General features: G+C 50.9%; 1 protein-coding gene across 1 annotated transcript in view; it reads right to left on the minus strand.

Moving 5' to 3' along the window:
- LOC106580924 (sortilin-related receptor) overlaps nucleotides 1–13349 on the minus strand; it is a 91560-nt gene that overhangs the window by 46136 nt on the left and 32075 nt on the right. Inside the window, 4 exon segments of the mRNA XM_045703672.1 lie at nucleotides 340–457; nucleotides 7474–7666; nucleotides 8751–8920; nucleotides 9323–9424. Coding sequence (XP_045559628.1) covers nucleotides 340–457; nucleotides 7474–7666; nucleotides 8751–8920; nucleotides 9323–9424 — 583 coding nt within the window.

Raw genomic sequence — 13349 nt, forward strand, 5'->3', positions numbered from 1 at the left:
TTCTCTCTCAACTGAATGAATAATGGTTAAAAAAATAAATAAAACAGACGCAGACAAACGAGCAGGAAGGAGAGACTCCACAGCTTCTCTAGGCACTTCCTGTGTGATTGACTGATGGAGGAAGTGGTCCTCTCCCTCAGATCAGGCAGTAGCAGAAGTTGCACCACCATAAGGGAAGTCATGTGTTCACCATAGAAATAGTAATTCTGTGGCCAGGCTGGTGGAGTGGTAATGCCGAAGCCCTCTGGCACACACCCTCAGTACCGGTTCTCTCTCTCTCTCATATATATATATTTTAAATAAATAGTCATTGTAGTTGTATGATGCTAGCCTCCCCACCTGTGGCCATGATGAGCCCTGGCGCTGACTCCTTGGACAGTATGGGCATCCTGCGCAGCTGAATGTTGAGAAGCTGGCTCCAGCGCTGGGCCAGGTGTAGGGAGCAGCCCTTGGAGAGCTATGGAAGAGAGGGAGGGAGAGGATGGGGGGATAGAGGGAGAGGATGGGGGGATAGAGGGAGAGGATGGGGGGAGAGAGGGAGAGGATGGGGGGAGAGAGGGAGAGGATGGGGGAGAGAGGGAGAGGATGGGGGAGAGAGGGAGAGGATGGGGGAGAGGATGGGGAGAGAGGGAGGGAGAGGATGGGGAGAGGATGGGGGATAGAGGGAGAGGATGGGGATAGAGGGAGAGGATGGGGGAGAGAGGGAGAGGATGGGGGAGAGAGGGAGGGAGAGGATGGGGAGAGAGGGAGGGAGAGGATGGGGGATAGAGGGAGAGGATGGGGATAGAGGGAGAGGATGGGGGAGAGAGGGAGAGGATGGTGGAGAGAGGGAGAGGATGGTGGAGAGAGGGAGAGGATGGGGGATAGAGGGAGAGGATGGTGGAGAGAGGGAGAGGGATAGAGGGAGAGGATGGGGGATAGAGAGAGAGGATGGGGGATGGAGGGAGAGGATGGGGAAAGAGGGATAGAGAGAGAGGATGGGGAAAAGGGGGAGTGTGGGGGATAGAGGGAGGGAGGGAGGGAGAGGATGGGGGATAGAGTGAGAGGATGGGGATAGAGGGAGAGGATGAGGGATAGAGGGAGGATGGGGGATAGAGTGAGAGGATGGGGATAGTGGATGGGGATAGAGGTGGATGGGGATAGAGGGAGAGGATGGGGATAGAGGGAGAGGGATAGAGGATAGAGAGAGAGGATAGGGGATGGAGGGATAGGATGGGGAAAGAGGGATAGAGAGAGAGGATGGGGGAAAGGGGGAGAGTGGGGGATAGAGGGAGGGAGGATGGGGTATAGAGGGAGAGAGGATGGGGTATAGAGGGAGAGAGGATGGGGGATAGAGGGAGAGAGGATGGGGGATAGAGGGAGAGAGGATGGGGGATAGAGGGAGAGAGGATGGGGATAGAGGGAGAGAGGATGGGGGATAGAGGGAGAGAGGATGGGGGATAGAGGGAGAGAGGATGGGGATAGAGGAGAGAGGATGGGGGATAGAGGGAGAGAGGATGGGGATAGAGGGAGAGAGGATGGGGGATAGAGGGAGAGAGGATGGGGATAGAGGGAGAGAGGATGGGGGATAGAGGGAGAGAGGATGGGGGATAGAGGGAGAGAGGATGGGGGATAGAGGGAGAGAGGATGGGGATAGAGGGAGAGAGGATGGGGATAGAGGGAGAGAGGATGGGGGATAGAGGGAGAGAGGATGGGGATAGAGGGAGAGAGGATGGGGGATAGAGGGAGAGAGGATGGGGATAGAGGGAGAGAGGATGGGGGATAGAGGGAGAGAGGATGGGGGATAGAGGGGAGAGGATGGGGGAGAGAGGGAGAGAGGATGGGGAGAGAGGGAGAGAGGATGGGGATAGAGGGGAGAGGATGGGGATAGTGGATAGAGGATAGGGATAGAGGGAGAGGATGGGGATAGAGGGGGAGGATGAGGGATAGAGGGAGAGGATGAGGGAGAGGATGGGGAAAAGGGGGAGTGTGGGGGATAGAGGGAGGGAGAGGATGGGGGATAGAGTGAGAGGATGGGGATAGAGGGAGAGGATGAGGGATAGAGGGAGGATGGGGGATAGAGGTAGAGAGGATGGGGATAGAGGAGAGGATGGGGATAGAGGAGAGGATGGGGGATAGAGGGAGAGAGGATGGGGATAGAGGAGAGAGGATGGGGGATGGAGGGAGAGGATGGGGATAGAGGGATAGAGAGAGGATGGGGGATAGAGGGAGAGAGGATGGGGATAGAGGGAGAGAGGATGGGGATAGAGGGAGAGAGGATGGGGGATAGAGGGAGAGAGGATGGGGGATAGAGGAGAGAGGATGGGGATAGAGGGAGAGAGGATGGGGGATAGAGGGAGAGAGGATGGGGATAGAGGGAGAGAGGATGGGGATAGAGGGAGAGAGGATGGGGGATAGAGGGAGAGAGGATGGGGGATAGAGGGAGAGAGGATGGGGATAGAGGGAGAGAGGATGGGGGATAGAGGGAGAGAGGATGGGGATAGAGGGAGAGGATGGGGGAGAGAGGAGAGGATGGGGATAGTGGATGGGGGATAGAGGGAGAGGATGGGGGATAGAGGGAGAGAGGATAGAGGGATAGAGGGAGAGAGGATAGGGGGATAGAGGGAGAGGATGGGGAAAGAGGAGAGAGAGAGGATGGGGAAGAGGGGAGAGTGATGGGGGATAGAGGGAGAGAGGATGGGGATAGAGGGGAGAGGATGGGGGATAGAGGGAGAGGATGGGGATAGAGGGAGAGAGGATGGGGATAGAGGGAGAGAGGATGGGGGATAGAGGGAGAGAGGATGGGGGATAGAGGGAGAGAGGATGGGGGATAGAGGGAGAGAGGATGGGGATAGAGGGAGAGGATGGGGGATAGAGGGAGAGAGGATGGGGATAGAGGGGAGAGGATGGGGGATAGAGGGATAGAGGATGGGGGAGAGAGGATGGGGATAGAGGGAGAGAGGATGGGGATAGAAGGGAAGAGGATGGGGATAGAGGGAGAGAGGATGGGGGATAGAGGGAGAGAGGATGGGGATAGAGGGAGAGAGGATGGGGATAGAGGGAGAGAGGATGGGGGATAGAGGGAGAGAGGATGGGGGATAGAGGGAGAGAGGATGGGGGATAGAGGGAGAGAGGATGGGGGATAGAGGGAGAGAGGATGGGGGATAGAGGGAGAGAGGATGGGGGATAGAGGGAGAGAGGATGGGGATAGAGGGAGAGAGGATGGGGATAGAGGAGAGAGGATGGGGGATAGAGGGAGAGAGGATGGGGGATAGAGGGGAGAGGATGAGGGATAGAGGGAGAGGATGAGGGATAGAGGGAGAGGATGGGGAAAGAGGGAGAGGATGGGGAAAAGGGGAGAGTGTGGGGGATAGAGGGAGGGAGAGAGGAGAGGATGGGGGGATAGAGTGAGAGGATGGGGGATAGAGGGAGAGGATGGGGGATAGAGGGGAGGATGGGGATAGAGTGAGAGGATGGGGGATAGAGGGAGAGGGATAGAGGATGGAGGGATAGGATGGGGAAAGAGGGATAGAGAGAGGATAGAGGGAGAGAGGTGGGGATAGAGGGAGGGAGAGGATGGGGATAGAGGGAGAGAGGATGGGGGATAGAGGGAGAGAGGATGGGGATAGAGGGAGAGAGGATGGGGGATAGGGGGGAGAGGATGGGGATAGAGGGAGAGAGGATGGGGGATAGAGGGAGAGAGGATGGGGGATAGAGGGAGAGAGGATGGGGGATAGAGGGAGAGAGGATGGGGGATAGAGGGAGAGAGGATGGGGGATAGAGGGAGAGAGGATGGGGATAGAGGGAGAGAGGATGGGGATAGAGGGAGAGAGGATGGGGGATAGAGGGAGAGAGGATGGGGATAGAGGGAGAGAGGATGGGGGATAGAGGGAGAGGATGGGGGATAGAGGGAGAGAGGATGGGGGATAGAGGGAGAGAGGATGGGGGATAGAGGGAGAGAGGATGGGGAAGGGAGAGAGGATGGGGGATAGAGGATGGGGAGGGGAGAGGATGGGGATAGAGGGAGAGAGGATGGGGATAGAGGGAGAGAGGATGGGGGATAGAGGGAGAGAGGATGGGGGATAGAGGGAGAGAGGATGGGGGATAGAGGGAGAGAGGATGGGGGATAGAGGGAGAGAGGATGGGGGATAGAGGGAGAGAGGATGGGGGATAGAGGGAGAGAGGATGGGGGATAGAGGGAGAGAGGATGGGGGATAGAGGGAGAGAGGATGGGGGATAGAGGGAGAGAGGATGGGGGATAGAGGGAGAGAGGATGGGGGATAGAGGGAGAGAGGATGGGGGATAGAGGGAGAGAGGATGGGGGATAGAGGGAGAGAAGATGGGGATAGAGGGAGAGAAGATGGGGGATAGAGGGAGAGAGGATGGGGGATAGAGGGAGAGAGGATGGGGGATAGAGGGAGAGAGGATGGGGGATAGAGGGAGAGAGGATGGGGGATAGAGGGAGAGAGGATGGGGGATAGAGGGAGAGAGGATGGGGGATAGAGGGAGAGAGGATGGGGGATAGAGAGAGAGGATGGGGGATAGAGAGAGAGGATGGGGGATAGAGGGAGAGAGGATGGGGGATAGAGGGAGAGAGGATGGGGGATAGAGGGAGAGAGGATGGGGGATAGAGGGAGAGAGGATGGGGGATAGAGGGAGAGAGGATGGGGATAGAGGGAGAGAGGATGGGGGATAGAGGGAGAGAGGATGGGGGATAGAGAGAGAGGATGGGGGATAGAGGGAGAGGATGGGGGATAGTGGATAGAGGATGGGGATAGTGGATAGAGGATGGGGATAGAGGATGGGGATAGAGGGAGAGAGGATGGGGGATAGAGGGAGAGAGGATGGGAAATAGAGGGAGAGGATGGGGATAGAGGGAGAGGATGGGGATAGAGGGAGAGGATGGGGATAGAGGGAGAGGATGGGGGGATAGTGGATAGAGGATGGGGATAGTGGATAGAGGATGGGGGATAGAGGGAGAGAGGATGGGGGATAGAGGGAGAGAGGATGGGGGATAGAGGGAGAGAGGATGGGGATAGAGGGAGAGAGGATGGGGGATAGAGGGAGAGAGGATGGGGGATAGAGGGAGAGAGGATGGGGGATAGAGGGAGAGAGGATGGGGATAGAGGGAGAGAGGATGGGGATAGAGGGAGAGAGGATGGGGATAGAGGGAGAGAGGATGGGGATAGAGGGAGAGGATGAGGGATAGAGGGAGAGGATGGGGAAAGAGGGAGAGGATGGGGAAAAAGGGGGAGTGTGGGGGATAGAGGGAGGGAGAGAGGGAGAGGATGGGGGATAGAGTGAGAGGATGGGGATAGAGGGAGAGGATGAGGGATAGAGGGAGGATGGGGGATAGAGTGAGAGGATGGGGATAGTGGATGGGGGATAGAGGGAGAGGATGGGGGATAGAGGGAGAGGGATAGAGGATAGAGAGAGAGGGATAGGATGGGGAAAGAGGGATAGAGAGAGAGGATGGGGAAAAGGGGGATAGAGGGAGGGAGAGGATGGGGATAGTGGATAGAGGATGGGGGATAGTGGATAGGGATAGAGGGAGAGAGGATGGGGGATAGAGGGAGAGAGGATGGGGTATAGAGGGAGAGAGGATGGGGTATAGAGGGAGAGAGGATGGGGATAGAGGGAGAGAGGATGGGGATAGAGGGAGAGAGGATGGGGTATAGAGGAGAGAGGATGGGGATAGAGGGAGAGGATGGGGGATAGAGGGAGAGAGGATGGGGGATAGAGGGAGAGAGGATGGGGGATAGAGGGAGAGAGGATGGGGGATAGAGGGAGAGAGGATGGGGGATAGAGGGAGAGAGGATGGGGGATAGAGGGAGAGAGGATGGGGGATAGAGGGAGAGAGGATGGGGGATAGAGGGAGAGAGGATGGGGGATAGAGGGAGAGGATGGGGGATAGAGGGAGAGGATGGGGGATAGAGGGAGAGGATGGGGATAGTGGGACATGATGGGGATAGAGGGAGATGATGGGGATAGAGGGACATGATGGGGGATAGAGGGAGATGATGGGGATAGTGGGACATGATGGGGATAGAGGGAGATGATGGGGATAGAGGGAGATGATGGGGGATAGAGGGAGATGATGGGGATAGAGGGACATGATGGGGGATAGAGGGAGATGATGGGGATAGAGGGAGATGATGGGGATAGAGGGAGATGATGGGGATAGAGGGACATGATGGGGATAGAGGGAGATGATGGGGATAGAGGGACATGATGGGGGATAGAGGGAGATGATGGGGGATAGAGGGAGATGATGGGGATAGAGGGAGATGATGGGGATAGAGGGAGATGATGGGGATAGAGGGAGATGATGGGGATAGAGGGACATGATGGGGGATAGAGGGAGATGATGGGGATAGAGGGACATGATGGGGGATAGAGGGAGATGATGGGGATAGAGAAATACCCGGGGGGTATAGAAGAGCGATGGATAGAGGGAGGATTAGAGAGGAGAGGGGGGGGATTGGAGGGAGGGATGGACAGGCGTTGTAGAGGAAGAGATGGAGTGAGAGAGAGAAGTGTTAGGTCAATGGAGACAACAATCACTCTGACAAAACCCTCAATAAATAAATCAAAAATATAATAGTATTTTCTAAGAAGTGAAGCTACATTTAAAATATAACAATTTAGACACTCTTATCCAGAGCGAATTACAGTGGTGAGTGCATACATTTTTGTGCAAGGGACACGACCACTTTCTAAAACCAAACAAAACACAACTGTTTACACCCAAACCCACTTCCCCTTTAGAATGCAAACACACACAGTGGCTGTTGTCCCTAACCCCTAATGTAGGTTCATATTACCCAACCCCCAATCCCTTCATATTACCCAACCCCCAACCCCCTCAAAGGACTCAGCACAATGACAGCACAAAACACAAGAGGGCAACTTCCTGCTTACAGACATCAACAACAACATAATTCAATTCTGCAATTCTGCTTTATTGGCTCTTCTCAATTCTTCCCCTCCCTTCAGGCATGCCTACATTAATAAGAGCTAACCGTGGGAATCTCGGGCAGATCTTAATTAGGGCCGGGACGATGCCAATATCACGACACTCGCTAGTATTGCGGAAAGGAAACAAAGCGAATTTAAATGATTTAGGAAAACAGCCCTAATGTTGGAAAGAGACATTATTATGATGTCATCCAGAGTCACCTGTATTTATTTTCTAAGCTACAGCACCCAACATTTTACAAACAGCAGGTTGTTAAAGGACCAAAGAGTTTGGTCTGCCTCGTGTTTTCATTAATAGCACGGAACAAATATTGCGATCCTGGTACCATCACAGCCCTAATCTTCATACTGTTGTTGACGTCCGTAAGCAGGATGTTGCTCCGATGTGTATGATGTCATATTGCTGACAGCAGTACCCTGTAGCAGTGGTTAGGAGAAACTCACCAGGGTGTAGGTGGACGTTTTCTCTAACCACTGATAAAGGGTCAGATGTTATTGTAACAGCTAGCTAGCTACCTGGCAGTCCAGTGTTCCTCCCAGGCTGTCGGCGGAGGGGGCCTGCAGCAGTTCCCAGGTGCCCCCCTTGTCAAAGGTGATTACAGAGCGCATGTTGTCCTCGCTGAGTGAGCCGTTGATGAGTGTGGCCACGAAGACGCCGCGCAGACCCTCCACGCGGTGCAGGTCAGCAAAGGGCTCGCTGGCAAAGTACCTGGGATGAAACACACACACAGGCGTGCACACACACACACACACACACACACGCACACGCACACGCACACACACACGATTAGCATAAAAAACAACACAGTATCACGTTCAGTGTATCTTGTGGCTATGTTGGCAGGAAACCCGTGGTCTGCTCCCGTCGTGAGGTCGCCTCAGTATCAAGAAGCAATCAAGCCGCTCTCACCACACAACACATCTCCTGGCAGCTGGAGACGTGTTGGGAACACAGTCATTTGAATAATTATAGGCCCTGGACGCACTACGCTACACCGCAGCGCCATGACAACAGGGACTCAAACATCCAACATCCTGGTCACTGGGATGTAAACACATGCAAAGGGCCCTGTTGTTGTTTACCAACACGGAGGAGAAGACAGCCACTCAAGCTGACTCATCGTGGTCACGAGGAATGCACACCAGGAGGTCCCCCAGCTCTGGAACGATCAGATGTAGCTCTGGAAGAACAGCCTCCTCTCATCACTCCTTCAAAATAAATCAAGTTGGGTGGGTGCGCTTGATCAAAGTGGGTATACTTGATCAAAGGGCGTGTGTATTTGATCAAGGAAGGTTTGGTTGATCAAAGTGAGTTCTGTTACGTTTGTTCCGAGCAAGACACCACATATCTCAGAAGGCAGCCTACTAATTAGGCTGCCTTAACTGTTAGTCACTTCAACATATTTAGACTTGGGTTCAAATAGTTAAAAAAAAATGTAAATGCTTCGGCCGATTGGTTGTGCCTGCCTGGAGTGTCACATGGGCAGGGTTTGCACTTTTGGGACTTTTCTTTTGATTGTGTTGTGTCAATTAAGCTCAATCAAGAGCAGCTTAAGTATTTGAAAGATACCAATACTATCTGAACCCAGGTCTCGCATCCAGAACACTGCCATTTCCAAATCTCTTCCTGGGGGGGACACCAAAGAGGTGCACATTTTGGTTCTAGCCCAGCACTAACACGCCAACACTAACAATCATGGTGATAAGTCGATTAGCAGAATCTAATGGGTTAGTGCTGGGCTGGAACAAAAACGTGCAATCCAAGACTGGTTGACTAGGAACACCGTGCCAACCTGATGAGTGTGTGGCTGCCTGAACCCTCTGGGCTGTAGTAGAGCACATTCTCCAGGGACAGGGAGAAGGACAGGCCCTGCGTGTCTGAGATGTACAGGTGGGTGACGTTGTTGACGTGGTTGACGCAAACAAACACCTGGTCCTCCGAAGCGTCAGCGATGTAGTACTCCTGCAGGAGAAGAAGAGAGACGTTGAGCAGTTTTCCTTATTTGTGTCGGGCATTATTAAGAAAAATAGAGGTGATTCTCTCACAACTAAAAGCTGATGATTAGAATTCAACTTTTATTAGACAAAAACATGTACATTTTTAAGATAAATAGTGTTATGGAATTGACAGCTTTTTACTGTGAGTGGAGTATCTAGGCTTACAGTATTTTCTGTGATTGGTCTTGTGATTTGACTCATGTTGAGCAGTTAACTACTTACTAGCTACATAGTATAGCGTTTCCTTACAAATACATTTCCCCAGTTTCATCAACGATACAGTGACAGGTTTGTTCTCTGGACAAGGAGACTACTGGGAGCCACAGAGAGGATATTCTGGTGTGGCGAAGAAGGCCTGGACACTCACTGTGATTGGGTGGCGGGTCATGAACTGGGCGGCTTTCATTGGCTGGCGGTTGTAGGATACCCACAGCTGGACAGACGACGGTTCATGGCTCCCCAACAAAGTCTGGAACCAACAGATGTACAATTAATAAATCAATCAATAAGAAACACAGAGCTATGGAGACGACTTAATGCCTACCTCATAATTACGAATAATGTGACTCAATTATTATAGAATTTGCTAAGGATGTGCACGTTTAGGTTACACCTTCGAAGAATGACGAAAGCTACTTATACCTATTCATGAAGTGGGTGTGGGAATTTCCACGTGGAGTTGATAAACATTAGCAAGAAGTGCACTGACCACTGTCAGCGTAGCTAGCTAGCATGCTAACCTTATCTGGCTAGCTAATGTTCTGTTGCCATTTTTCTTTTACTAGGCCTATTCCATATTCAAAAGATTAGCCAGCTATGGCTGGTTTGGAGCTGGATATGTCATACGGTGTATTAGGAAAGTATTCCGACCCCTTGACTCTTTCCACATTTTGTTACGTTACAGCCTTATTCTAAATTTGATTAAATCATTTTTTCCCCCTCATCAATCGACAAACAATACCCTATAATGACAAAGCAAAAACTTTTATCTTTTTTTTTTTTTATTTGCAATATCACAATTACATAAGTATTCAGACCCTTGACTCAGTACTTTGTTGAAGCAGGTAAAAAATGTTTTACCTGTTTTTGCTTTGTCATTATAGGGTATTATGACGGGAAAAAAATATTTAATCCATTTTAGAATAAGGCTGTAACGTAACAAAATGTGGAAAAAGTCACGGGGTCTGAATACACTGCATATCATACGTTGACTAAAACTATGACTTATTAACTTAAATCGTTGTGCAACATTATGGGTAATATTTGGCCATCGCCTTTCAGCTCAAAAAAGTGGATTTCTTCTGATGTGGCCTGTGGGCGTTTAAAGACTCAAGTGATTAATCGATATGTAGTGTCGGGCGGATTGTAAACTCAGTGGGCCAAAGAGAACAATAAAATGCCAAATCTCATTGTTATGACAGCGAGACCACTTTGTTCAAGGAAGGAGGAGAAAGAGGTGTAATCTTTAATGAATTACAAGCAGGAAGACCAAAGTGCCGGTACTCGCCGCCCGTCGTTCTCCAGATCCCCAGAGAGACCTGAGACACTGGCTGCCCCCCAAATGGCTCCCTATTCCCTGCTAAGTGCACTACCTTTGACCAGAAACCATTGGAGCCTGGTCAAAAGTAGTGCACTATATGGGGAATAGGGTTCCATTTGAGCTGCAACTTGTGATGTGTCTCCTCTTACATGTCAGTCTGGCAACACAGACACCCTGTGATCTACCTCCCAGGGATTGGCTAGGCTCACATCAGCAGAATTGGGACTACTAACTGCCTGTCTGGCCGTCTGCCTTCTAATATGAATATTCTCTTCGTTAAAAGCTGCAGGCAATAAATGTCAAGCGTGTACACTCTTCACTAGATAGGCCGAATACACAGCCTAATATGATTATATTTGTAGTTACTGAAAAACGTGCACACACTGATTTATACAAGCATCTTTACCGAGCTGGGACAAAACAATATCATAGAATATGAGTAAAGGACAGCGTTTACATCAAAGAGCAGCCAACAGTTTTGCGGAAAAGAGATGTGTCACACAGACATGGAAATCCCACAACGATGCTAACAATGAAGAGGACAGATGGCTTCAGTAATGCACTGAAATAATGCTTCAGTCTGATGGGCCACACACAGGCACACTAGTGGTGCACAGTTGGAAAGCAGGCAGCCAATAAGAGCGCCAGAGCATTACAGGCAGACTCATTCACTTCATAGGATGGCAAATCAGGTTTATGGCTTCATCTTGGATTAACTGAGAGCGTCCTCACGGCAGCCAAGGTAATAAATAAAAACAAACATGCGCACACACAGCTTGCACAGTTCCCCCACTGATGAATCTAGGCAAGCATTCCTGTCAAGTAGTCTGTCTTTCTCCTGATGACCCAGCAGGCGCAAAACAGTGACTCCCTGTTCCCTGAGACACAATGTGCCTGCGTGTGTCCGTCTGCCTGCCTGCCTCACCTCCCCTGTGAACGGCTGGGTCCTCACAGCGCTATTCATCCTATTGATTTATCTAATGCTGCTGTTAATGTTCCGTCTCCGCGACCCAGTGTGCCGTGTTCTGAAAGCCAAGCAGCCACAACAACACAATGTGGGCATGGAAAATACCAAGGGGAGAGAAACTTAGTCTCGGAAAAGACTACTGCTTCAATGCTTCAATGACAGCAGGTCGGGGGGGGGGTCATTTCAACCACAGTAGCTTGGCTGGCTTCCATGGCTGAAAAGTAGTCTACCTATCTGTGGAAAATGGATTCTATCCAACAGGGATTCAAATCAAATCTTGCTTTAACAAATGTATGGTATCTTAACGATCCATTAAACTATCATGAAATTATTACTTACAGATACTGAGCATCATGAGTAGCATTCTTATTGAATTGATTCACCTTTACATATTCATAGCGAGTATATACCTTGAGCCGTCTAGCTTCTCAGAACAGAAGCACTGTGCTTCCAATGCAAATGATGATATTTGAATACCCCCCCCCTCCTCTCCATGTTCTATATCTAAACCAATAAACGGGAAGAACAGTTGTGGGGAGCACATGAAACCCTGTCCTCCCCAGTCCTCCTGCAGAGCCGAGCCTGTGGGAGCTGTCTGTGTGGTTCTAATGTTTGTTTATCCAGCCAGGAGATAGCTGTTCATCTGAGAGACAGAGCCATTTCCCAGACCTCCCATTGCTTTTATCACCTCCTTCCCTCTCTCCCACTGGACACGTCACATGGTGTTTTTTTACGGCGAAGTGCCATTTGTTTTGTGTGTGTGTGTGTGTGTGTGTGTGTGTGAGATGCATCACATATTGCAGTGGGAGCTTGGGAAATGTGGGGTTTGGCGTCACACGTTAAGAAGAAAGTAAAGGACCACTACAGCTGCCGAGGTGTTGCAACACTTAAATCTCTTTTTATGTGGAAAACAGGAGGTCCAAACAGCAACTTAACTACGCATTGCGATTTCACATTCACTGTTGTTGGTTTGCTCTATGCCGTTACAGTACATTAAACACGTTGGGGGTATTGACGCATCAGGGAAAGCACAGGCAGCCATTCGATAAGAAGTCTTTGATCTTGTTACACTCCCTCTCATCTCGTCTCCACCGAGACACCTTGCAAATAAGAAGGAAATGTGTCAAAAAGCTCTCTGTTCAGAAACCTCTTATTGACATCCATTTATATTAAGCCAGTTATCTTCGGGAGGACTTTGGAGTTAAGAGAAGGAGTAGAGGTCTTAAGGTCTGATTATCAATCATTACCCAGGGATCTATATTGTCAGGCCTGGGATAAAACTTGGTGATTCCGGGGCTTTAATTAGCCTAAGCAGCTCGGTGCTGTCAAAAGCTCGTGATATTCATTACTGTAATCCTATTAGCCCCAGCCGAAGATATTAGTAGGGGCTGGGTAGTGGGTGTGACTAGAGAGAGGGGTGAGAGTGAGTGAGTGACGAGTAAGCGTTGACTGGGCTGCTAATGGTCTGTGATACTGGGCGGCTAATGGTCTGTGATACTGGGCTGCTAATGGTCTGTGATACTGGGCTGCTAATGGTCTGTGATACTGGGCTGCTAATGGTCTGTGATACTGGGCTGCTAATGGTCTGTGATACTGGGCTGCTAATGGTCTGTGATACTGGGCTGCTAATGGTCTGTGATACTGGGCTGCTAATGGTCTGTGATACTGGGCTGCTAATGGTCTGTGTTACTGGGCTGCTAATGGTCTGTGATACTGGGCTGCTAATGGTCTGTGATACTGGGCTGCTAATGGTCTGTGATACTGGGCTGCTAATGGTCTGTGATACTGGGCTGCTAATGGTCTGTGATACTGGGCTGCTAATGGTCTGTGATACTGGGCTGCTAATGGTCTGTGATACTGGGCTGCTAATGGTCTGTGATACTGGGC

Source organism: Salmo salar, chromosome ssa20 (assembly GCF_905237065.1).
Source record: "Salmo salar chromosome ssa20, Ssal_v3.1, whole genome shotgun sequence".
Taxonomy (NCBI): Eukaryota; Metazoa; Chordata; class Actinopteri; order Salmoniformes; family Salmonidae; genus Salmo; species Salmo salar.